Source organism: Falco rusticolus, chromosome 4 (genome assembly GCF_015220075.1).
Source record: "Falco rusticolus isolate bFalRus1 chromosome 4, bFalRus1.pri, whole genome shotgun sequence".
In the NCBI taxonomy this organism is placed as follows: domain Eukaryota; kingdom Metazoa; phylum Chordata; class Aves; order Falconiformes; family Falconidae; genus Falco; species Falco rusticolus.
In genome coordinates, this window is record NC_051190.1 from 12,932,947 (window position 1) to 12,959,669 (window position 26,723).

The 26,723-nt window shown below is 46.8% G+C and overlaps 1 protein-coding gene across 4 annotated transcripts in view; it reads right to left on the reverse strand.

Moving 5' to 3' along the window:
- GRIP2 (glutamate receptor interacting protein 2) overlaps positions 1-26,723 on the reverse strand; it is a 285,022-nt gene that overhangs the window by 37,355 nt on the left and 220,944 nt on the right. For all 4 annotated transcript variants that reach the window (XM_037385786.1, XM_037385784.1, XM_037385783.1 and 1 more), the window contains exons 2-12: positions 24,551-24,631; positions 21,247-21,382; positions 20,303-20,448; positions 17,397-17,483; positions 17,026-17,101; positions 16,347-16,492; positions 9,423-9,570; positions 8,554-8,723; positions 4,476-4,601; positions 3,413-3,565; positions 2,991-3,177 (exon numbers count right to left, since the gene is read on the reverse strand). In XM_037385786.1, the coding sequence (XP_037241683.1) occupies positions 2,991-3,177; positions 3,413-3,565; positions 4,476-4,601; positions 8,554-8,723; positions 9,423-9,570; positions 16,347-16,492; positions 17,026-17,101; positions 17,397-17,483; positions 20,303-20,448; positions 21,247-21,382; positions 24,551-24,631 (1,456 nt within the window). The remainder of the gene's footprint in view (positions 1-2,990; positions 3,178-3,412; positions 3,566-4,475; positions 4,602-8,553; positions 8,724-9,422; positions 9,571-16,346; positions 16,493-17,025; positions 17,102-17,396; positions 17,484-20,302; positions 20,449-21,246; positions 21,383-24,550; positions 24,632-26,723) is intronic.

The following is a 26,723-nucleotide window of genomic DNA, read 5'->3' on the forward strand; positions in this document are numbered from 1 at the left end:
TGGAGGTGTCTTGCTAGACACAGAGCAGCACATATTCAAGCCTTGGGCAGGATATGCACTGCAAATCTCACTCAGCAGCACCAGCACCTGCACGGTCAGTCCAGCTGTGGGGTGAGTGGTAGCAGCTGTGGTGATGGCCACATCACTGGCTGCAGAAACCGATCCGTCATGCCCTTACATGCCCCCGAGTTGACCTGCACAGGTCAGACGTGCACATCTGTGTGTGTACATACATCTGCATGTGCACACTGGTGGGTGGGTCCCAGCCCTCAAAAGATCAAAGCTTTGCTGACAGCTTCACCCAGCTGCTAAACTTTCCTTTTGCAAACCATTCATACTCAAAAGCCAGAAACATAATGATCAAACAACTGTGTCTGAGCAGAGATAGAAAACATGTAACTCAGCAGGAAGCATTGATTTTGGATACTGGGACAGAGAAGCCAGATACTCTCCCACTGCTGTCAATGACAGCTAGGGGAGGAAGGACACAAACACTGCATGTTTTCAAGGCAGCCAAGAAAGGATGTCAGGCATCTTCCTATTCCACTCTCCCTGCTGATAATGGGATAAATCGCTGTTTCATTTGGAGCCCAAAGGCTTCATCTTGCACCCAGTAAACAAAACAACAGGCGAAAAGGGAGGTCTATTAGAGGCTATTGGCTGTAAAATGTATCACAAGTCAGGCAGGCGAGAGATTTTGCTTCAAATCACCTGCCACAAGCTAGAACGAAGCAGGTAATAACTGTGAGGCAGCCCAACCTCCCTGAAAAGAGGGTGATGCTGTCCTCCTCCCTGGTAGTACTCAAACTTGCTAGACACCCAAGGGGCAGCTCTTCCACAGCAAGCCAGACAGACAACGTGATTGTGGATCATGCACTTGTATACAACAGCACATTCAGGTTCACAGGTCTCACACAGGAGTGTGTAAACACACAGGAGAGACCCAGGCTGCTAAGCCTGATCCCTGTATCCCTGTTTCTCAGCCTCTTTTGCAAAACCCGAAACTGCACGACAAGAAAGAGCATAGCCCAGGCTCAGCTGAGAGCCCAGCTTGGTAGAGGGGAGAAAAATGGCTCTAATATCTTGGGCTGCAGTTACAGCAGAACCTCACAAGGGCAGGGAATAAGGTGTCTAGGAAGGATGGAGCAAACAAGTTCTGTGGGACAGCAAGAAACAAAAAGCGAAATGAAAACATAAAACTGAGTTTTTCAAACTCTGCAAACCCAGTGCACTTATCACTTCAAGATGGGGAGAAAAGACAGTGCTTTCCTGCCAGCTAGGAAGAGCAGCATGGTCTAGGAAAAGAAGAAATACACCACAGAGATTTAATCCCCAAATCAAATCCAGGCTGCAAACGCAGAGGGGATTGCTCACTGGCGCCAGAAAGCAGCAGCCAGGAGAGCGTGAATCCTGCTGGGTGGGCAGCCGAGAGGGAGAGCAGTGTGTGTGACACATTAGAGCCAAGCAAGACTGCACTGCTAGTCTTTGCTTTCGCTCCAGGCTTGGCAAGATGATAAAGCAAAGCCAGGCAGATTTCAGCACATCTCTGTTGTCCCCTGGGACAGCAGGCTTTGCTGCTGCCTGATTTATAAAAGGAGTGTGGTGCCTTGCAATGTGAGCCAAGTTCACCCTGGTTAATAGAGGATAAAGAAAAAACCAAAACACCATCACCTTCATTTTTAAACCTTGTTTGGAAACAAACAAACAAACGGCATAAAAGCCTTTTGAAATTTCTCTTAACCTGCATCACTCAGGACAAATCTTTTTCCTGTGCCAGCCTCTTGTCCCTGTCCTCCTACAGGCCGCAAGTACCAGGCACTGATGCTCCACCTTGCCTCTGCACCAGCCACCTGGAGAAGCTATCACACGCAGAGCTGCCTGCACCGCAAGGACTTGCATTTCCTTTTGCAGTCACTTTCCCTGCCGTACGACTGCCCAGTGTGCTGTTTTCCCAGGCTGGCTTGGGGACACCAAACCATTAGCAGATGTTGATGGAGCCCTTGGAGGCTTCTCCCCCCAAGGAAGGGTCTGCAGCAGGCACTGAGCACCAGGACAGAGCACCAGTGGAACTCACAAGTGGGAAGAGAAACCAGCACAGGGGCACAAGTGCCAGCTTGGTCACCTCTCATTATCTCATCTGCCTGACAAAACCAGCTCTCCTTTCCACCCCACAAGAGCACAAGCCACGCTGGGATCTGGTGTGTTCAGTAGGAAAAGCTTTGCTACAGGGCACCTACACTGCAGCGCGCAGGCACTCAAGCAGACTTTAAATCCAGCCAGCAAGGGTACTGGGAAAAGTTTAGCCAGAGCAGCCAGAGCTCCTGAGCTGAGGCTCGGCCGCTGGAGGAGTCATTGCTCCCACTACCCCCTGAGGATGATGCAGCAGTTAATGCTGCTCCTCCATTCTGCTCTTTTCCCAGTATTGCAGAGCCAAAAGCTCAATGCAGCACCCACCTGCTTCTCAACCACAGCTCTTCTCTGCAAAGCCCTGGCTTTAAGGCCAATTTATATGGCTGGGCTCTGGCACAATTAAACCAGGCAGAAAACACTTTGCTGGGCCCACTTGTTTATATCTTTCTCCTTCCTGCATCCAGATAAAAGCTTTATCTTTCAAAGTGAAAGAGGAAAAAAAAAACCAACCAAAAAAACCAACAAAACAAAACAAACAAAACCAAAAACAAACAAACAAAAAAAAAAACCAGAAAAAGGAATGGGAATGGCACTCTCACACAGACACACACTCCCTTCCTCCTCCTCCTCCCAGAACAGCCGCAGCCTGGTGCCAAGACGTTCACCTGGGATGCGAGGGAGGCCGCGGTCAGCCGACGAGTGCAGAAATGGCAGTGACAGTAAACCATGCCCAGTGAAGAATGGGAGATATTACAAGGATGATAGTAAATATCTAAATGAGCCTCTGAGGAGAGAAAACAAACCAAACCATGAAATGTTCAGCAGCAGCACCATCAGCATCCAAGGGCAAGGTCTCTAACCTCTCTGCCGGGCTGTCAGGCTCAATAAAACGGACGAGAGGGGGGGAAGACAGGGTTTCGGTAGCAAAGATGCCTCCCTGGAGCTGAAGTCCGAAGCCATTCAAAGGGTCTCCCCTGAGCACCACCTCTGTCGTCTCCGTGTGGACTATCTGCCCGCCAGGACCCACCGTGCTGGAGGCCAGTGACACTGAGAGGAGGAGAGAGGCAGAAGGTCAGGGTAGCCATGGTCAACATAGCAGATCTGGTCACAGACCCTGGTCTGGCAGTGGTGGGGACAGTGACTGAGGATGAGGGGGACACTGACAGTGCTGAGATGAGTGGTTCTACCCCAGCTAACAGTCAACTTATTGTTGGAAAGCAAGGACAGCAAGGCAAGCATGCATGCCCTGTCCAACCCAGCCCCTGCCCACTGTCACTCTTACGTGAGCTCTTGTGCTCCTTCTTCTTCTGCCTCCTCCTCAGCATGGTGGTGCGGGGGCTCATGGGGTGGGAGCTGCGAGGTAGCGTGTTCGAGTTCTGGCAGGGGAAGCCCTGTGCGTTCATGGTGGGAGACGAGAAGTTGGCAGCCACCAGAGCTGGCGAAATACAGAGTATGTTAAGGATGTGCACAGAGAAGCGTAGCACTGGGTTCACCTAACAGGTGTTCATCAAGCACCTAATGGGTTCAGACTAGCTCCCTCTGCACAGCTCCAGGGCTCAAGACAGGGGGAGAACCTTCCTGTGCTTGCAGCTCCAGGAGAGCTGTGGGAGTGGGCTTGGATTCCAGAAGGAATGCATGACTCTCTGGCATGCAGTGACTCCAGTGACTGGGCTGCCTGTCACTGCAGCATCCAGGCCACCAGACGAGAAATGCATCATGGATGCAGGGCAGCCATCAGCAGGTTGGCAAGATGGACTAATGCACCTTAAATACATACAAAGAGAAACCACAGCTTGAACTTGAGCTGCTGGGTAACTGGGCTGCCGTGTTTGATTCCCACAGTTCGGACACAGTGCAACAGTTCCTCCTCCTTATCTTACTGCCCTAAGACAAGAAACCAGGGGCTGCACAGACCCTAATTCCTGCAAGAGGTGGGTTTACAGATTTTGGAGCAGCCATAATCTTGCCGCTAGCTTGCTGTGCAGCACCTGGGATGAGCAGGATGCATTGCCATATCACATTCCTACACATCACCCGAGGCACCCTCCTTGTCCCACAGCTGTACATTTTTGCTGTATGAAAACAGGCACCGGGGTGTGGGGTTAGAGGATGGGACCGCGGGTCTGCCCAGCACACTGTTCTCATCGCAGGTACCAGATGTGTGTGTGCTGGGCTGCGGATCCTGATTCTGTACCTCAGCACCGGACCTGTGGAAACAGGCCCAGGCAACCAAGAGGGAAACGAGTGACAAGCCAGGCTATGGAGTTGCACGTTAAGAAAGTGGAGGGGGCACAACATGAGCGAACACATGCATGGATGGGGGCAATGCCACGCGCTGAGCTTACATTTGCAGTAATCCTGTCCAGACGTCTGGTTCCAAGTGGGTGTCTTGCAGTGCCCAGGGTGGTGGGTGTGACAGTAGTTGACACAGGGGTCCCAGCAGTGGTGGTGGTCACTCTTCTGCACCTTGACTGATGGCACCCAAGGGAGAAGAAATCACCATAGGCAGGGAGGAGAAGTGAGAGGAAGAAGAAATAAGAAGCATAAGCCAGGAGATTGTAGAAAAGAGCCTCATACTGGCTTCAAACAACTCAGGACGCAACCACAGTGCATCAAGCACCAGCAGCGAAGATGCATTCCCACATAACCACATGACATTCGACGCAAAGTGGCAGAAATCCACCCTTTCCCCATAAAACTGCTGCATCCTGAGCCAATGGCCTGACTAAACCATGCTGGCAGTGCATAGACATCATTATCATTTGCAGTCTGTTGTGTGACGTCCAGAAGCTCCATCCAGCCACAGGTTTACTGCAGTGGCCATCAGTGTTATCTGGCAGTACTGGGGAAACCTCCTTGTGCTGTTTCCCACCTTGCTGCTGGAGCTGCCCTCCCGTGAACAAGGCTCAATGCCTTCCACAGACGCCCAGGACTGCTTTGAGCACTGTGCTTGGCTTCAGTGTTTGGATGTTCAGTGGCTGCTCCCAGCCGGGAATGCACATATGGATGAAAGAGAGAAGTAGCAGAGAGCTGCCTCCAGCTCACCAAACAAAAGAGATTTTACACACTGCTCCTTAAATGCAGTTAGGGAGGCCCACCGACACAGGAAAAGATGCCAATGCTGTGGCAAACAGTAAATGATAGCACCAACGGCGCAGACTTTGTTCTAGGGCACACAACTGCTTTAGCTTCAACCCTAACCCCAGTCCAGCATGTGTTGACAGAAATCTGTTGCAGTGTGACATCCATCATCTGGAAATCCCTTAAAGTCATGATGGTACAAGTCTCCTCTGAAGTGCCTCAAACACCCCGGCAGGCACAGGTCCCTCCTCTGTTCTCGCTGATGCTCCTTTTGCCCTTGGGCAACACAGGGTCAGTTTGCTTTTCCTTGCCAACTGGTTTTTCTCTCATGAATCTCTGCACCATGCTGTCTGGATCTATTTTCTTCTGAGAGGAATCGTTAGCTAACAAGCAAGATCGCAAGGATCTGGTTTATTCAGCTAAGTATGCCCACAGCAGAGCATCACTGCAGCCATGAGTTATCCCAGAGCTCTTAACCTCACAGCCACTTGCACTGACTGGCAATCACCTTCCCAGGATGAAAACTCCTCCAGGCTCTGTGTCCTCCAAGCAGGCAGAAATGCCACCAGTGCTGGGACTACCAGAGCTTTCTGAGGGTGCAAAGCTGGGACAGGGACTCAGTATATTTAGCGGATCCACACAGAGATCTCATTTAAAGGTCATCTGCTAGTGCCTGTAACAGTGGAAATCCATTTTGTGTGCATGCATCACAGGCATCAAATCGTTTAGATCAGGTTTTCCAACCAATACAGTGATGATATTTAGTCTTCATTACATATTTACTAAGTTTAGTACTCGGTCTATCAAGCTCTTAAAAATACACTTCCAGCTCCAGGCTTTCTGTATTGTGGATTCAAAAGTAAATTCAGAGCCAGGCAGCTTTTAAAAACAAAAATCGAATTAATAAATGTAGCTATATCTAGACAAAAAGGAAAGTTGTTAATAAAATTAAGCACTTGGAACATGAGGGACAGAGCTTATGGGCATATATACAAAATCATTTAATCCATTTATAGTAATTAAAATTTTTCCCATTTTGTCTACAAATTCTTAGCTCATATCCGACAACAGAAAAAAGTGCCTTTGAAACTGAGCTGTCAGTGCACTGGGGAAGAGAAGAGAATTTGGACAATTTTGTGATAAAACCCTACAACCACCTTCCCCAAGCTTTCACACATCATCCCTGCCTGAGGAAACCCATCCATCCCAGCACCGCTCCTGGGCACCATCTGCTCCTGTTGATCCTGTGAGTAGAGTGTAATCCTCCCACAAACTCTCCAAATGCCCCCAGAGCCACAGAGAAAGCAAAGTCAGTTTGACAAATCCCGTGCTTCAGCATTAGAACATATTTTTGCATGGTCACTGGAGCTTCAGATCCTCTCCACTTCCTCAGTAATGGGATTTTGATTGCACAAGAAGCCACTTTTAAAAAACATCATGACGAGCTCCGTGCAGGCACACACTGGAAGGACTTAGGTAATGCAAGTGGCTGAACAGGAATGCGTCTGCGTGGTCTCCTCAGTTGCTTTCCCCAGGCTTCACGCTCTCGCCAACCATGACAGTTTGCTTTTGCATGGCCTATTTTTTCTTACTGCCCCTGTTTATTTCCCCAAACTCAGAAAAAGCAGCCTGTGGAGTTGGCACTTGCAATGCGGAGCAGAAAGAAGTGCCTCTCACAAGTCCAAATGCAGTTTGTCAACTCTGGTGCGGTTCCTCGGCTGCTCACCATGCGCTGCATGGTGCCACGGCTGGTTACACCACTGAGGAGCACTGCTTTGTGAGCTGCTCCTCTTGGCCCCAGTGCTCTCCTTCCTGCCTCTACCACCTCCATCAGCACCAGTGAAGGTTCAAGCCCAAGCACTGGTCTCCAGCCGCATACCTCTGCCATTTAACAGCCACGTGGATAAACAGCATCCTTCCGTATGATCCCTCATGTGTTAAAAAAGCTGAAACACATGTGGGAACAACTATTATATCCCTTATTTTTCATATTTATGTGTTACAATTATTGTTCCAAGTGTGTTCTGTATTTCTGCCACAGCAAACTGATCTAAGTATTGGGGGTTTGGGTAAAAAGGCTCTGAATGCATCTAGCTGTCCTTCCACAGATCCTCCTTCTCCTGAGCTGCTACTGAATGCATATATTCTGAAAGAAGATTAGAACCAGGGCACTATTGGAAGGAGGAGAATAGTTCATTTTTACAGCCACTGAAAAAGGATTATAGCTTTCCATTTTTTCTTGGGCACAAAGGTCAAGTCATCCATCCCCTTTTGTTAAACTGCTTTAATTCTGCACAAATTGGACTGGACATGTAAGAGATTTATTTCTAGACACAGAGATCTTAATAGATTTTATGTTTCACTGCATCATGTTAAAGAAAACAACACAGATATTTTCTTCCTTTCCCCAAACTGTCCTAGAAGATAATGGAAAGAAGAGCTGTTTCCAGGGCTACTGTGCACCAATATCATTCCCAAGAGACAGGTGTTTGAAAATGGTTGCAAAGGGGACTGGTACAGAACAGTTATGCCTCAAACACCTGAATTACAAGACCACTAGTACAGAGTGTAACAAAACCACAGGCAAGAGTTGTAACAAATCTAGTAGTACTGAGGCTATGTTCACAATAGATTTTATATGAGAGCCAGAGTCAGCCTCTTACATGGAAGGAGAAACTAAAGGTGGGCAACAAGGATGCTGACCAGGGTGAATTCCTAACGACATTTACAGGCATTTTGAGCTTGACCTCTCTGGAGCCAGAGTTTTTTCCCCTTGTATTTCTTTGGTAGGGGTGGTGGAAAGCAGCAGCTACAGATGCATTCACTCTACCCCTCGCTGCTCAGACACAGTTGCCATTCAAAACAGGCTGGTCTGGAAGATGAACACTTACGTTACAGTTTTGTTTCCTAAGGAAGTCCAGCAAAACCCTGTCTAGCTGCTGACATGTCCTTTATAAAGCCTTACCAGGCGTCAGCAAATGAAAACTGAGCTCGGAAATACATTTGCCAGCACCAAGGTTGTTTTCCTCCCTCTCCATTAAAGTCTCTTATCCGAGGTACTAAGGAAGTGGCTTGCACAGCACTCAGCGCTGCAAAACCCTGGGATTCCCAACTCCAATTTCCCCATTCAAGCACAGATGTTACCTTTTTTTCCTATTCACATCCTTGAAGAACGTAATCTAATCACATGCATTTCATCAAAACATCACTTTCCCCCCCCACCCCCCTCCACAGATGTCTCTCTCTGGAGTCTGTTGCCAGCATTCAAAAGCAGCAAGAACCCCAGTAGGGACCTCAAGTGAGTTTTAAGGTCGATGAACAGTGTTTGTACAGAGAACACACCTGTTTCTGGAGGCTTCAAAGGCAGCCTGCTTTGGTGAACAGGTAGTATCTCTAGCTTGACATTTTCTGAAGTGGCAGCTAAAAGCTGAGTTGCCTCTAGTAAGGAGCAGTGCTCTGTGCTTGTGCCATCGATGGAGAGAATATGGTCGCCAACATGCAATGCGCCACACCTGCAAAGGGAACAGCAAGAGAGGTAATTATACACACGGCTCAAATCCACGTCCTTACAGTTGGGAGCAGACACATACAAAATTATTGTGTGAACTTGTGTGAATTTTGGTCATATCATTTCTTTACTTCTAATTTGAACATTAGGTTCAAAGTGCTGCCCAAAACACCAACTAGGATGGTTCATGCTTAAGTTAGTGCTGCTGATGGCTTGGGAAAGATCTTTTAACTTTTTTCTAGTGCCCACTCATAGCTAGTCTGGATGGCTGAGGGCTCACCCAGCAGCGTAGTTAAATCCTACATGCCAGCAGTTAGCTCAGCAACACAGCTAACCACAGCTAGGGCTGCATAACAGTCTGCCTTTCTGCCTCTCCATGTAAAGGGTGACTAGCTGACTTTGCCCATTATGAAAGGGCTCTAGCCAGAAGTTCCCAGAATAGGTTTTTGCCATTCCGCAGCTCCAGGACAGTCAGATCTGAGTTTTTTAAAACAAAGCTCAGCTTTCACATGCATTGAGTTACATTCATTCCCAGTGAGGAGTGTCCACTGGTCAGATATTTTTAGCACACTTAGTGCTAAGAACATGTGGACATGGCCATTTCAAGGCGAGGCGGGGAAGAATGGTATATAACTAACCAGGGGACAAAAAAGCAGTGGAGAAAGGAAAAACAGAGCTAGGAGCAGCCTCTTCAGATCTGTACCTGTCCACCACGCTGGCTGGCTTGATCTTGTCGATGACTATGACCTGCTTGTTCCGGTGCATGGTTGTCGTCAGTGTGATTCCTAGCGTAGACCCCGGAGTCTTTGCTATTTCAACTAATAAAGGACCTGATGCATTTGCTACAGTGTCTGCAAAACAAGAGAGCATCTGAAGACACTTCTCATACAGCCTTTTCCATTCCTAAATGCAGGGAGTTGGCCAATAGTGCTGACTTGCCACGTGTATCAGCAAACCTGTAGTTTGGACATCCTATACTCTGTATCACATGGCAATTTAACAAAGTAGTAAACTCCAGAAGCAAAATTGTTTCTGCACAAAATATATATGATCATGAAGTGAAGAGATATTACAACAATTCACTCATAGAAACAAACCCCCTGCCTCTTTTCTTGGGGTTAAATAGCAAGATCAAAGAACAGATCGCCCAAAGGCTGTGCAGCAGTGACATCAATGGTATTAAAAGCACCAAAAAAAAGGAAGATCAGAAGGACATCACTGTTATAGACTTCTTCCCAAACAAACAAAAAAGACACAAAGAAACAGGACCCCACTTTCTGAAGTACTCAGAAATCTTGTGTGCTGATGACCAGCACACAAGTCAGTCAACACCTGTGTGCTTCAGCACCAGCTTAGAAATACAGCCTCAGCGGCTCACTTCTGCTCCACCGGCGCGAGCGGGGGAGCAGAGACACAGCGCTACCTACCCGCATGCTTACGAAAGCCTCCCCTCTCCCATCAGACAATACAGGGGTAACTCACATTTAAAAGATGCATTTCTGCAACAAGCTTAATAGATACTGTGAGATGATGAAGCTCCTACAAAATTGCACCTGTTGGCATAAGCCTGCACTATACTTACTCACCTCTTCTGAGGAAGGGGAAGAAAAAAAGAAAGCCTGTATCTCTGGCTAATTAGACAGAAATTCCCTCCACCTCCATTACACACATTTGCTTCCAGATTACCTAAAGCCATCAAAGAGGCTGGATTCACTAATGTGTTATCACCACCAGACATCCAACAACCAGCACCCCATGTGTAGTTTGACCCCTCCCAAAAAAAACCACTTAATGGAAACCCAGTCATTCACTTTGAAGGAAAAGCCAGCAGAGCCCTCTGAGAGCTTGATGCTTCCTTAGCCCTTATTTATTCATAATAAGGCTTTTCTCTTCCAAAGCTATGCTCCACTAAAAATGCTGCTGCCACGCTCCAAAACTTGATGCGTGTCTTGTTCTTGCTCTCTGATAAACAGGAGCATTAATGCAGATTGCAGAAGCTAAGCCACAGCAAAGTCTCTCCTGAGATCTGTTGAAGATGCTGAGTCTCTGGAGACAGAAATTTCACTTGCAAACTTCCCCTGGAGATCCGCCAGGGGATGTTCAGGCTCCAGTCTACTCACAGTGCCCTTTTTCTGGGGGAGGAAGGAGGAGGAATGAGCCATGTTAAAGGTTATGCAGGCTTCAAATAAAACATTTTCTGTTCTCTGCTGAAAAGGACCACTGGGGAGATCCGCAGGCCTTGGCAAAAAGCTCAGTCCCAGTTTAATCAAAAGGTGCACAAAGCATCCAGCTAAACCCAGCAGAAGGTGCACTTAAGCCTTTGTTAGCAGAGGAAGCACCAAGAGACTGAGGATCTCTTTCCAAAAGCAAACATCAGCTATATGTTGGTTTTGCAGCCTGTGTGTGTCCAGCACATATCCTCTGAAGAGGGACACAGACCAATATTCCTCCAGCTGAAGGGAAGGCGATAGGGAAAAAAATAATGAAAAGCACTTGCTGCAGCAGTAGACCATTCTTTGCAAGGAAAATGCCTACTCCTCTCGGTTTTACTCAGCATCCAAGCTTCTTGGCTTTGCCCAGTGTTTCCCAGGGAAATCTCAACGTAATGGTGAGTGAGCTTTTGGTACCTATTCCCATGCCAGGACCTAGGTTATCAGTAAGACTGTAGGAAATCAGTCCTGCCTCCAGCCCATGGTCCCTCCTCCCACCACACACAGCATGGACCACCCCACCGTCCTTTTTAATTCTCATCTCCAGTCGCATAGATGACTACTGCTCCAAATCCATTTTATAGAGGCATTTGTTGAGGAAATACCAGCCAAGCCTCTATTAATTATTCCAGGGAAAGATTTGGCTCAAATCAAAGGTCAGGAGTCTACAATTTAGCAATATTTGAGACGTGATTAACATGGGGCTATTACACCCAAGCTAATTTAAAAAGAAACACGCAGAGGCCAGGGCAGGCCACACAATAACCTCACTGCAGGGAGTCGATTGGTGTTGCTGCTCTGCGACTGTGAGGTGTTTCTGCACCATCACGTATGGCTGCAACCTGACCCAGCATCTGTGGAAAAGACATCCGCAGCTCTCCTGCATTTAACAGCAAATCTCACCTTGCTTAAAGCCAGACCTGTTCTCACAAGCCAAGAGAATCTAAGCCACTGTTCTGGAGGCTCAGCATCATTAGATATTCAACTCAAGTGCTGCTCAGCATGTACCACGGGCCAAAAATCACACTGCTGCAGAACAAGCATCACTGAGGCCAAAGACACCAAGTTTAATGTGGATACAGCAGCTTGCATCATTTCTCTAGAGTTTTGTTACCAAGGAACAGAAAAACCACCTATGTACATGCCGTCTTGCATGGCTGTGCAGATTTTTATGCAAGGGTTTGAAAGCGTTCTGCAAGCAATGAACTGTGCTTCCCAGAGGAGAATGGTACCATTTTACAGATTGGGAAACTGAAGCACAGCTGTCACACAACGGGTCCAAAAAAATACGTGCTTGTTTAGTGGATGGACAGACAGGGTCCAGAAGACCCACTGGATGAATCATGTTACATCTCCTGACGTGGCTGGGGGAAAGCACACATGCTATCTTCATCCATCTTCAGAAACAACAGCTTTAGTAACCAAATAAACCCTGAAACCCTCCACCTTTTTGAAGACATCTGCTCTTTTTAGGTGATATTGACCAAATGAATAGGATAAACGAATTGGATAGGACCCTGCTAAAATCCAGTATCGGCAGCTCTGTCCTGAATCAGTTAACATCTGCCTCCAAATCCTGCCTGTGTTTTTCCTTCCAAACCAAAATTCCAGCCATTTCAAAATGTTCAGGTGGAAATCCAGTAGCCACCAAATGACTCACTACAAGTCTAATCCACCCTCTAAAGAGAAAAGCCTACCAAAACTGCCTCCAGTACAGAAAATTCCATCACTTTGTCCACCTGGCTGACCCCAGGAAGACAAAAACGGCTGTGTGAAACCTGCTCACAGCCATTTGCTTCAGGGGTACTCACCAATATCGTGCTGGATAAAAGGGAAACAGCGTGCTCCAGGTAGTCAGACATCCCAGTGATGAAGATACAGGAGAGCTGGGTACACTCAAAGCTGGGGTTGGCAGGTATTTTCTAAAAGAACTTTCAGCAGCTTATTTTGGAGGAAACACTGTGGGGTTTCTTCCCTCTTGCACTGGTTTCCTTGAGCCTCATCTGGCTTTGCTCACCTGCCTAAGGAAGGATGGCTCTCCAAACCAGGCTGGAAAGTGTTAGGAGCACTTGCCCAGGGAACAAGTGAGGTGTGCCAGTAGGGATAATTTTTCCCTGCCATAATGCACTTTGAGGGGAAGGAAGAGGAAAAGGCATCCCCCTGGCAAATGCAAACAAAATAAACTAAAACCTTCTAGAAGAACCAAACCAGGGAGCTGCCCCCTTCCCGACAGAGCCCAGTGGCTTGCGATCCCTCCAGCTTCATGGGCACATGGAGGCATTTGACTTCATGGGCCCCTCATCAGGACCTACCCCTGCCACTGCCCAGCAAATGCCAAGTGGTCACCTATTTATGGGACACTACCAGCCCTCCACTCCGTCAGCAGGAGAGCCCCACAAGCCTAAAAATGAATGGGCAGAGGGGCAGCCAGGGGAAGGGGGAGGAGAAGGACGCAGCAAATTGCTTTGCTCACTCGTCATCTCTGGCAGAGAGTTTCCCCTCTCCATGAGTCAACCCTAAAGGCTGGCAGCCTAGTGCTTCATGTCATGGCACACAGCTTATTTACAGAGTAGCTATTCAAATGCCACCAGTTTCTGGCCGACCACTTTATTTGTTGGGTTGTTTGTGGGTTTTTTTTCTTTTCTCCCCCTTTTTTAAAAGGCCCATAAGAAAGTGTTGCCACAGGAAAGCATCTGTTCATTGCAATGTTGATCTGGCATCAGCAAAGGGCAGAGATTTTCCTGATGCCCAAGGGAGGTGCATGCCCAGTTCACACTCCTTTTAAATGGAAATGGCAGATTAATTTAATTCCTTCGGTGGCCTTGAGAAATCTCAGCCAATTTGATTAAAAGCCTGCCACAGTCCCGTCCTACGCTGGCCTCCCCAGTGAAAGCCCGACAGCCGGGGGATGCTTGGTGGCAATGGCAAGCAGCTGCTGTGTCCCTCACACCAAGAGGGCTGGCCCATGCCCCTCCTCCTGAGCATGCAATTTTGGCTGGGAAACCACGCAGCCAGCTGGGGAGCACCATGATTCAACACTCCCCCGCAGCAGCTTTGGTCTCTCATCAAGGACAGATGTGGAAAAATAACTTCCCCTGCTCAAGGGTCAGCCCACACGACCCCAGCACGTACAGCTGCAGCAGAGAGCGAGTGCGATGTAAAAACCTCTCTCTTCCCCAGATATGAAGAGGCCAAGCACCACGTCATGGTGGTGTCCTCAGCTCCTATAATTCATCAAGTGAACTGTGTGGCCAAGTGTCCCTTCAACAAGTTTTCAAAATGGGAATTAAGAGTGCTCCCTCTAGACTAGTAACTACTTCCAGCACCTGCTCTTCCTTTCCCTCATCGTCTTCCTGTGGCTGGTAAAGAAATGTCCATAATGGTTGTGATCTGGGGATGATGCACTCATCTCCCATTGCAGTTACTAGCCATTGCCTGGCAAAACTGTCTGCAGAGATTGTTTTAAGCAACGCGTTCTGCATCATCCTGCCTTAAAAGAAAGCAGGGCATGTATATCCCTTTACAAAGTTGGGGAGAAGCACTCTTTATGCAGAAATTATCTAAGGAAGGTGCTGTCTTCACATCTTGGGAAGCATCTGGCTGTGGTCCACTGTATATCAACAGAAGATGGAGAATCACTGCATAAACCCCTGCCATCACTCTGAGTTCACTCAACCCTAACAGTTTTAGGCGGCAGACTAACTCAAGAAGAAATACCAAGACACCTTCACGGCTATTTTTGCTCCAAGTCAGGTTTTAAAACAATCAATTTTCTGCAACATAGGCACCAGGGTACCGTACAAACAACAAACCCCGACAGCAGCCCATTCCCATGCACCATTAATTGTTTACTACTGTTCAGACTTGACAGCCCTGTACAAAAAAAAAAAAATCCTCAACTCCTCCTTCCCCCGCCCCGGGCAGGGCTGCCCCCCCAGCCAGCCTGCGAGGAGAGGGATGGACATCCCTTACCGACCGCTGCAGAGTTATGACAATGACAATTAATGACATTCATATAGAAAGGTGGAAAATAGGGTTTGGGTAGCTTCTGTTCTCCATCATTTAAACCTCTCCTCTTTTTCATGAATACCAGCCAACTTCTGAAGAGATGCTGCTCCTGTAGCATGGCAGAAGCCAGGCAGCATGCAGGCAGCCGCCAAGGCATCAGGTTTTCCTTCCAGCTCTCCCAACAGAGCACGTAGCTGCGTGGCAGACTGCTGCCCAGGAGCTGGCGGCCTCCTCCCCCAGGGGAGACCCAGTAAAGGGTCTGCTGGAAGAAAGGGGAAACTTTGGGGGAAGGAGACTCAAAAGGAAGCAGACAGCCCCCAGGGCTGACACAAAGAGCTCCCTTTTCCTGCTGCAACCCTCTTGCACATTGCATGGAGCGAGTTTTGACATTCTCAGCTCTCTTTCCTTGGGGTGGTGTGGTATTAAACTCTCTCAGCTGTGGATCCTTTTTATTTCATTTCCCTTCTCAGTGACAAACCAGAAAACAACCTGATACCACAGGCTCCTACTCCTCACTGGATCCTAGGCTCAGATGCGTTGGACTGGTTTGCGAGATTTGGGGAAAAGACTCCAATTTAGTCCGGCTTGTGGCTCCAGTGGAGGCAGAAACTGCTCAGGAGTTGTATATGCAACGTTCAAATCTAACACACAGCTCAACAAGCTTCCAGAGCCAACACAGCTTCGGACTCTGTGGTAACCTTAAACTCATTAACAACGCTCCCTGCAGGAACAGCTGTGTGTCACAAAGCCAGCTCCAAATGACTTTACAGTAGCTAATAATAAGCCCTTTCCCAGGGCTTGAAACTGAAAATCAAATGAATAAAAAACCACCAACGCTCCAAACCCTCAAACTTAATATCTACTGTGTAGAACACTTTAGAAATACCCATCCTCTGCCCTCCAGTAAATTCTGTCTTATTTGGGGTCAATCAGTTGATCACCCCTCATTTATTTCAGCAGTAGATCTGCACTAATATTTCTGAGAAAGGGAATAGCTCCAGAATTAAGCAAGGTCAAAATTCAGAACCAAAGCCACAGCCACATTAAGTCTCTTGCCTGCTTGCAGCTGCTCTCCTGCACACATTTAATAGCAGTATTTGCAGTGCTGGCAGAGCACTCCAGCCCCCTTTAATTCCAAATTCTTCTTTGCCCTCTTTGCCTACATTAGAAAATCCCCTTTTTCCCCCTCCTCTAAAACCGGTCACCATTCCCACCCAGACGCATCATTGGATAAGGGCACTTCAAATGCATTCAGCTAAGCCGGCTTTGAACTCTACCCCCTACACCCGTATTGGCAGTGCACTGCTCAGCATTTTTCCACTGAAACCAAGTATCCCAGTTACTGTGTCTAGTCTCACATACTTTCCAGGCAGTCGGAGAAAATGCCACCACAACCATCCCAGCCTTACCCATGATGGTCACATCATACTCGATCTGGAAGAGTGCCTCCTGGCTGCACTGCCGCAGGATGTTGAGGGCATCAGCGTGAGTCATGCTGTGCAGAGGGATCCCATCAACGCTCAGCAGCCTGTCCCCAATTTTCAGGGACCCTTCCCTGTAGGAAGCCATAAGCAAATGGGTTTTTTGGTGTATGTGTATTTATTTATATTTTACTTATATATAAATATATGTAATATACATACATGTTTTGTTGTGTATACATATATTTGTGTCTCTGTGTGTACATATGTACATAAAGCCAATTACTTCAATTCTGGGGGAACTGAACAGTCCTTGGGCCAATAGTTTGAGTTATTTATAGTACCAGACCCATCAGACTAAATTAGTGGTATGAGAATAGACAGACTGCCTCCTGCTTTCTAACACAGCATCAGCTATTCATCTGCACAGGGTTAATCAAGTGGCCGCCTCTGGAACAGGGGTTTCTGCTTATAACATCCACACATGGGTCAGCCTGGGAGCACCAGACCCACCCTCCCCACACACCACAGGTCCCACACCACCAGCACGAGAAGCCTTGGGGAGGCACCAGCAAGGAGGGCAAGAAGGGCACGTGTCCAAGAGCACAGTGAGAGCTGCTGGTTTGTCTTGTGAAAGCACATGTTGGAGGTGCAACGTGAACGTTACCTGTCCGCTGGACCACCTGGCCTCACGTAGGTGAGCACCAGTGGTCTGGACTTGTGCCAGTCTTCATGGGCTCCCCCTGTAATCAAACCGGGAAAGCCGTAAGTCACTGGAGGTTTGAAAGTCTGAATGAGAGTGCTCAGAAAGGAGAGACATTTATCACCTAACAGCTGACACAGCCTGAAAGCAAAAAGGCTGCCTCGGATTAGGCAGCTGGCAGTCGTTGAAGGCTGCACGGGATGCTCTCCAGGACATGCTTTCACTTCTCAGCTGATGTTTATGACATTCATCTTCTTACTTTTCTCTTCCCGCTTCCCAAATCACCCCTGCCAGTACTTGTCCCCTCTTTGTTTTTCATTGGAGAAGGCACTAACCTCTCAGCACAAAGCCAAAGCTGTTGCCTTCCTTGTAGAGGGACACCTCGATGGTCTTGGGAATAATGCCAGCGCTACTCTCTGGCACTAAAGAAAGAGAGGAAGATGCAGTTACCCCCAGATAAACCTTTCCCATGCCACCCTGCAAAAAAATATCAAAGGTCATCCAAATGCACTGAAATGAAAGTCCAGCCCAATCTTCCCAGTTTGAAGAAAAAAAGAGCCCAGCCCAGATGCATGCATGAACCTTCATCAGAGCCAACCATCATGTTTTAGGATGATTTCCCAGCTCAGTGCTGTGCATCTCCCCTCAAATTTGTCTTGGTTAATACTCTGACATTCAAGTAAAACTGTCTCATTTATCAACTGGTTTTAACGTGTTCAGCATTACCCAAAAGCCAGAAGCTTCTGCTGCAGATGGAAACTTACTAAAAAAAAACCAGCAGCAGCATAAGGAATCGAGTCACCGGTGACCTTAAAGAAAATGAAAATCCCAAATCCTCAGTGCAAAAGGTTGGGGTTTTTTTTTCCCTTACCTCTCATATTTTGACTTTAGAAAAGATTAAGTGAATCCTTTAAACTGATCCTAGGGGCAATTCAGTAATTTTATGTTAAATACACAGTCCTATTTAATGTACAAAAGTAAAGAGAAAAAGAACGAAACTGCTTCTGTCCCTTTCCATCCCCTGCTGTTTAATGATTTATTGAACTACTGCAGTGAATATGGGACAATTTTCCAGTCTTCTCCATCCAGAACTGCACATGGCATTTCAGCCTGGTCCACTCTGAAAAGATCAATTCCTAATCTGTAAACCAAGTGCAATGAATGGCCACAAGGATAATCAAAAAAAAAAGATTAAGAACTCGATTTCAGCTTGGCAAATTGGAGCTGAAGGCTCCCCTAGGCACGTCCGCGCTCACATTTCTTTGGCTCGGGAGGGGAAATTTGAAGCGAACTTCCCCCCTGTCCTCACTGACCACACTGGTCCTCACTGGCAAGCACCCTGAGGGCTTGCAACCTGCATCCAAATTAGGGTTAAACTAACCCTTAAATTAATCCAAAAGATGTACTGTGGTGGCATGGTACCGCCTTGCAGGCAGGCAGCCCTGGGGACCAGGTTACAGCAAGGCCAAATAAACCCCCCAAAACACCGTCCCCCACGCAGCCGCTTTGCCCCTGCTGCCAAGCATGGACCACTACACCAGAGGCACAGCCTGGAAGGACTCCAGAGGGGAAATGCCCAGGGCACAGGAAGGCTACTCCCTAAGGCGTTATACTCACATACCAAGAAAAGGGTATAAAGCATCCACAAAGGAATTCAGAGGCCACTTAATTTTTGTCTTAAGCATCCAAGCATGAAGTTCTGCAACATCCTTTTTGTAAGATCAGTGGGGAGTGGGGAAACCTAACACAGGGCTTGGTGTGTTTATGAAAGAGATGATATGGCACAGCGGCCTGACAACTAGACTTGGACTTGCAACGAAAGTCTCTTCCAAAGCACAAAATTATGAAGTGGGGAGAAAAATTCAAACCCACAAACACAAGCTATTGAATTGCACTGTATTTCTGCTCTTTCCCAGGGAAAGAGGGAGAGAGGCAGGTGCACAAAGCAGTAACACCCTCACCGCAGATAAAAGCCCACAATGAACTGGAGCAAAGCAATAACTGATAATTCCCTGTATTTCACAGTACTTCTTGGTTTGGAGTAGTCATAAACAGCATCAATAACCTCCTTGGAGGGAAGTCACTATTTCACTGTGCTCTTTCTGCTCACTCAGAGCTGGGAACATTTTTGCATCACTGCTATTGATCGAGCCATGAAGTATTGGCACTGTTCCTTAGCTGGTAAGTACAGCTTATCAGATTCCTGACAGCCAGGCTCACAGCTGAGGAGAAAGGTTAAGAGTTGTCATCTCTAGTAAGCATGAGAACATGGAAAACTTGAGCCACGGTTTGTTTTACTAGGGTTGTATGCAAAAGCTAGCCAGCATTTACAGCAGAACAGAGGGGCACGATTAATAGAGGTTCAGCTAATTTAGATTATATTTTTCTTCTTCTTTGGGCTTTATATGGTCATTTATATATTGAATACTTATCATGTAAAGGCAGCAGCTATAGCAAAGCTACAAAGTATAAGATAGCTTCCTATCTAGGGCAAAATGTTTAGATTTCATTAGTTTTGTTTTTCCTGTCATCTTATTTTTAGTTGTTCTATTTCTTCTGCCCAATCATTCCCTGATTGATCTGGGTAACTGAATGAGTAATAACTGAGGGGATCATCTTCACGATGGAAGGACTGTGATGAGAAACTGTATCGAGGCATTTGCTTTAATCAGAACAAACAAATGAGGGCAAGAGCACGGTCTCCCATGTCAGGACACAAACCCTGTGAGTGTGAGCTGGGTTGCCAGCTTCTGCCAGGGCCCCTTAGCTGGAAAGCAGATTGCTTCAGCTACCCTTCTGAAAACACCTAACATTTCAAAGCATCATGAGGAATAACAGCACTTGCCGCAGTTCAGAAAAGAGGATCTGGCAATACACGCTCAAGACTGAATAAAACCTCCCATAGCCATGCTCCAAAAAGGAAAAAGAAAAACAAGCTGAAGCAGCATCAGGAGGCAGATTGGCCTGTGCTACCAAGTCACTCCGAGGCAAGACAGACCTAATCAGCCATCTCCTGCCGGTGTGCATGAACAGGCACCCACTGTGCTGGAAAAAGCGCTCTGCTCCGCCCGCACACAGCTCTGCAGCATCCACCACGGCACTGCGAGCAGATGAAGGCAGAATGTCAAAATGCCCCTGGATACTGCCTTTGCCCTGATGGCTAATGCATGAGCAAGTCCATCTGTACCCCAGGACAAAAAACAGCCAAGAAAAAGAGTAGCGTTATCAGAGAGGTACCCACCAGCTGGTGGAAGCTCATACTCTACTTCCAGCACTACCCTTTCGCCCACGTTTTTCAGCAGGCTTATGATCTCGTCATGCCGCAGCTTGGTCAGGTTAATACCATTCACCGACTTGATGTAATCCCCGACATTCAGCTGGTCACTTCTACAAATAAAGAAGAAGAAAAAAAAAAAAAAACAGTGGTAGCACAGAGTCTCTGCTACACTCGCATGCACGTGGCAAACCTTTGGTAACTGGAGGGCTTTCTGAACAAGCCACCAACCTTGGGCTGATCTTAGGTGTCTGACTGAATGTGTTGCTATCAGAGGGAAATGCTGAAATCAAAGCCATCTATCTTTCCCAGTGGCAAGTGTTCAGATCTGTACATAAGCAACAACTGTGGTCTACGTTTCCACAACCTCACTTTTTGTTGCTCGGTTCCCATTCATGTAGAGCAATCAGTCAAAGAGAAGCACACCAAGAGCTGTCTGAAAAAAATTCAGCAGGGAAAGAAAACATCTTTGCTTTTGCCTGTTTTCTGCAAAATTGTTCAATTACTCCTTCCTTTTCTCTGCTTCTCAGAGCCTTTCTTCTCCCGTTCCTTTTCCAAGCCAATAACGTTACTTACCCACTCAGTATTCAGAACAGATACAATATTAAACCACTTAGCTTGATCAAGATGTATTGTACCATGCAGCTCTCCTGACAAGGCTGCCTAATTTCACAGAATCCCAAATATCCCTACACAAAATTTCAGAGTATATTTGCACAGAGTATGGGAAGTAACTCAAAATAGAAGACGTTCTACTTAGTGAAGCAGCAACTTTGCATTCGGGGGCACTTCAAAAAAGGGAGTTGGTTGCCAACTACTTTAATTATAACTATATTCATCCAGTAACTAGAACATGCAACTATTCCTCTCCAGTTTTACTGCACTCTCTACACGCCATTTCCATTTCTCACCTTGCAGCCAGTCCTCCTGGCCTCAGATTGGAGACTCTTGGCTTTCCGTCTTTGTCTGTGCCACCTGAAATGGTTAACCCGAGGGTGCTTCCTTCCTTCTTAATCAGCTCCACAATGGTGACCCCTCTAAATTCCTCTGAAAGATCAGGAATAAAGACAAACCTCTCAGTGGAAGGCATATTCCTCCCAATCCCAAGGACACCCTTTTCCTACAGGGTTGGAGAGCAGACCTGGGATGAAATGAAGAGAAAGTTTCAGACAATGTTAAATAAAGTTTGCGAAACAGAACTGTGTCCTGGTGGACCCACAGCAGTGGAGGGAAAATGCTTGCATGCAGGTCTGCAGGCAGGACCAAGCAGGGCAAAGTAGAGGAGTAAGGGCTTGTGAGAGAATAAAAACCTTGTGTTTCAAGGTGCTGGAGGCAATGGAAGGACTCAAAACCAGAGTAATGGGATCTCAGCAATGGTCCAGGGAGACTGCCTCAGGAGCTACGTTTGATATAGAGTGGGGAGGGTCTTAGGAGGGCTACAGGTCAGGCAGTCACAGTTACCAGTTAGGAGGATGCTGTGGACCTGCAGTAGCTGCCTGGATGGACAGAACAGGGTGGGTCTTAAAATATTGTGAATAAAAAGGATATCATAAGGCATCAATACAGTTGGGAGATAAAGAACACAGTGTGGACAGGGTGGGATCCTGCCATCAGCAGGTGAAGCAGGAGGAGGCACGAACTTCATTAATTCACAGCAGTTTCCCCACCTATCTGCACCTGGCCCACATCAAACCTCCTCCATATTACCCACCTCAGCTACACCTGAAATTGAAGACTCAAGTCACTTTTACAACATAACTGATTCCACGTGCATTGCCAGCTGTAACAGATATCGTAGGGCCAGGTTTAGGGGATGCACACCCCACTAGTTTGCTGCAGGCAGCATATATTTTCCCTTCCTTTAGTCCAAGACGACGCTCATTTGTCCAGCACGTATAAGCTCAACCTGATGCTGGTTTTGATCCTGTTACAGCTCACATCTGGGTTTTACAAAAACAGGGTCCCTAAACTATTCCAACTTCTGGATTTGACACAGAGGAGGGGAGTAAATTAGCAGGAGAGCCAGCACTGGCCCAAGGAAAGACTAAGAGCTCTATAGACTTGGCAGAAGACAGCTCCATGTTAATCCACGTGACAGCACTCGCACTCTTTGCTCAAAGCAGGACTAGCCCTGGGGCAAATCAGACTACTTTCATGCCTTGCCAGAGCCTCCTCCAAGAAGCTTTTGCAGAATTTGTCTACAACATGATCTATCTACCTCCGCTATCTCTGCTGTACTGCAATCTCCCACGATTTTACAGAGGGAAAAGTCTTCCTCACACAGGGCAACTTTTCCCAAGGCCGCACAAGAGGAGATGGTGGTGGGCACGGGCAGCACACAGCAAACAGCAGTCCCACAGCAGTGGACTAAAACCCATGCTGCAAATGCCCCCAGAGTTTGTTTGCACTGCAGAACCCACCAGGCTTAAATGAAATGCTGTATTTGGAGAGCGTCTTGCACACTATGACTTCCAGAGCAAGGCAGGGTCTCTTAAGTAACACATTGACACAGAAGATCCACGCTGGTGCAGGGCTTCTCCTCTCCACCCTCTTTCACTGGGAGAAAGCACGGTGTCATTTGTCACTGAGGTGCCTCATCACTAGCACTTTGCTCCTTGAGTAATTGTGCCTCACTTCCAAGTCCTGCCATGCACTACCCGTTTTGTAAAGCACTTCCAAGAATAATCTGTGCACTTGACGAATGTGAATGGGGAACCTTTTTGCAATCTAGCACCAGTCTGGAAGGCGTTTAGGCACTGCTGGGCACCCATTTAACGTGGCACTGGCAGCTTGTTTTAAAATGTCAGGTCCATAATGCTTCTGCTCTTTAAACTTGGGTTTGATCCCTTGCCAACTACAGTAACTTAGTTTTCAATTCACCAACCCAGGATCCCAGGGGCTCCCAGAAACTTTGGGGAGGCTCCCCACCGTGCTGGAAGGAACACCACCCAGCACTATCCTGCAAATTTCCTCTCAACTACAGACATGACTGATCAACACAGATGGTGCCACAAGGGGAGATTATTAGCTCTTCAATGGGGTTTAATTTTGATCCTTGGTAAGTGTTTAAAATGAGAACTCCCAGAGTGCAATTACCCATTGTTATGGGTTCAAGGAGAAATCACTGCTCCAAAAAAAGGCATGTCCCTGAGATCAATCTATTAAGGTAAGCAATAAGGGATTTTGACCAATACTTCTATAAATCTACTGCTGCTATCACAGACACACAGAGATGTAAAAGTGAGCTGGTTAAGCAGGATCTGATTTTCAAGACAGAGTCTTTAAGTGTCATAGGAGAACAGTCTTGGATTTCTTCTCTTGGCATATGTGCTTGGATTTGGCTGCTCAAAGCATCCCACAGCAGGAAAAGCATGTCTGAATTTTGCCCTCCCTGTGGAGATATCTTGAGCTGGGATTGTTGGATATACTGGCTCTTGTGAGTGGGGTGTTAGCCTCTCTCCGTCAGGGCTATGGTACAGTGGCAACGTGTTGCAGAAGCCCCAGAGGATGCAGAATATCCCCTAGAAAATTTGCTGAGTGATGAAGCAATAGCAAACAGGCCTCGTTTCCTCTCCATCACCTACACCACACTAAACCTAACCTGCGACTGGGTTGTTAACCATCAGAAGTCAAAATCAAGCCCCAGGCTTTATTAGGAAGGAGATAAACTGTCCAGAGCAGCCCACTCAAGCCTGCTGGTATGCCACTGGCTTACAAAAGTCCAGCACCAACAGAGGCAAACATACTACTTTTTCTCCACTCCATCTTCAGCCCACAGGGGTGTTTCAGCACAGGAGGGTTCATCTCACACAGAAGTCTGCTGTGACTGACTAAATATCAAAACAAAATTAGTCACACATGGGAAAAACGAAGCTTGCCAGACACTGCCAGTCTCCCTCCCCACCTGGTGAGCTCAGATATGGCAGCGCTTCCTCCCTCTCTCTTTTACTGCTCTTTTCCTCTTTGCAGGTGTCAGTGCAGCACAGTCCTTTCCTGGCTCCCTATAACCACCATCGACAGCTCCATGCCAGCCTATGGTTGCACCAGTAACGCACCACTCACTGAGACCATCCACTTCTGCCCTGCAGCAAAAGCTTTGCTGGCAGATGCAACAAAATGGGCATTTTGGGATTTTTTACCTGTTTTAGGGGTAGCTAAGTAAAGTGTCATGGATGCCCCGATGTTTTGGAGCAGAAGCTGATCCCCCTCCTTTACCTGGGATGCTTTGCCTCCTGGAGACCAGGGCTGCGTCCATCCCACCGGAGTCTTTGCTCCCCTTCGAGTAAGGGCCATCGTCTGTGAGCAGAACAAACACAGAAGCTGAAATTAGTACCAAAAGCAACAAACAGAACAAGAGCACTTCAAAAAGTTGTCCTGGTGACACCAAAATTGAGATCACATCAGTATCACAGACTGCAGGCAAGAAAAAACATTTCCAGCCCTGGCTTTGCACTGTGCTGTGTGGGCTATCTTGCTTTTTAGAGAGGGAGGGAAAGAAACAAGAAGGCAATAACATTATATGATTTATTCCTCTTGGAGCTAATCCATTAGGACAGAACAAAATTCCCTTACTCCTGTAATTATGTGGAATAGCTGAGGACAGAGAAAGCTGTGGCATTAGTCTCACAAGTTTTAAGCCTGTCATTATGCTTGTGAAGAAACTTAACGGTCTTTGGAAATGGAGTTATACATCAGGACACTAACAGGGCACTAAATCACTATACTTGAACGAAATTGCCTATTCTTATAGATCCCATTATTTCAAAGTCACATTTTCCTGCTGCTGTTCCAGCCTCTGGACAATATAGAGAGCACCTTCTCTTAAGTGATTAAAAAAAAAAAAAAAAAAAAAAAAGAGGGAAGAGAAAGTAGTACTATGCACTGTAAATGCACCATCCAGCATAAGTTTAATTTAAATTTGAAGCATTTAAATATCTTTGTATTCTCCTGATGGAAGATTCCTATATGGTCCAGAGGTTATTTGCAGAGAAGGGAGCGTGCTTATACAGATTTCATTGCCATCCACATAAAATGTCTATTTTTATGGCATTTCCTAAAAAGCTGGCACTTTTTCAATCAATAATTTCCAGTAACCATGTAGTATCGAATAACTCCCATTCCCAGTGACCACATTACTGGATTGCCCTTACCCTTACCAATTTTTCAACAGCTGTGAAGGTTTAGAAGTTGTACATGATAGGATAAATATGGGTTACTGAAAACCTCATCCAATTATTCTTGTCTGCTACGCTTAGGTAACTTAAGTTACAGAGAAGTTTTCGTCTTGCTGAGTACAAAGTGAATGCCTTTTGTTCAGCCCCGTACCAGACAGTGGTCTGTACGCAGAGGAATTGAAACCAATGCTCAGTTTGTTGGCAGCCCACTTTCCCCACAAGAAGAAAAATGACGGTGTAAACAGAACTACATGGGTTACACTTAACCGCTAGGAGGGGAACTCTGCTCGAGGGCTTGACTGTTTTTTAAAAGTAAAATGAAATAAGGTTCCACCTGAAGTAATTTCAAAAAAAGCCAGAAAAAAAAATTTAAAACTTTATCTAGTTTTAACTCTTGTTGCTCCAGCTGAAGTAATTTCACAAGCTGACAAAACTCAGTGAAAAGTTTTGGCTGACTCAAATCTGCACTTTCAAGCATAAAAAGTTTCAGCCAAAAAATCAACATCATTTAGTTTTGCAGCCCAAATTTCACAGCTCATAGAGGGACGATACAGATATCCAGACCCTGGACTCTTCTCCTATGTCACTTTGAATGCTCTTCCATCACCACTAAACTGAAGATTTCTAATGAAGCAAGAACTAGCACTTGGCACTGGACCATCAGCAAGCTATGCCAAGCCACTGCTGCCAAATCGCATTGAACCTTGACACCCAAGCGTCCAGGACCTCTGTGAAACAGGGGAACGAAGCTCTGCCTTTTAAAAACATAAGGGGAAGAACAGAAAGGGTAAAACAGTGCTGTCCTGACCACAGTGATCTTGCAGCGTTATTCAGTGCTGACAGTGAAAGCAGCAGCACGTGGCTAGAGAATTACAGCAAGCACCAAGAGGAGCCATTGATTTCAGGTAGGTGCTGGTACAGCCTGGCATCAATTCTAAGAGCAGAAGCCTTGAAAATGAAATTTGCATTTTTAATAGCAATGGTTCTTTGGGTGATGGGGAGACCAGCATCAAGGTTAATCTGGGCTAAATGACTCTGGAAAGAAATTTAATTTACTTGGGACAGCTTAGCTCCAGCATCCAATTTAAAAAAAAAAAAAATAAAAAAAGCAAAGCCCCATGCCGTCCCTTTTTCAGTAGCTGTTTGATATTAATAAAGATTCAGAGCTTTCAGTCTCTGCTGCTGTTGGCTGTGTTCATCTTAATTTCTCTCTC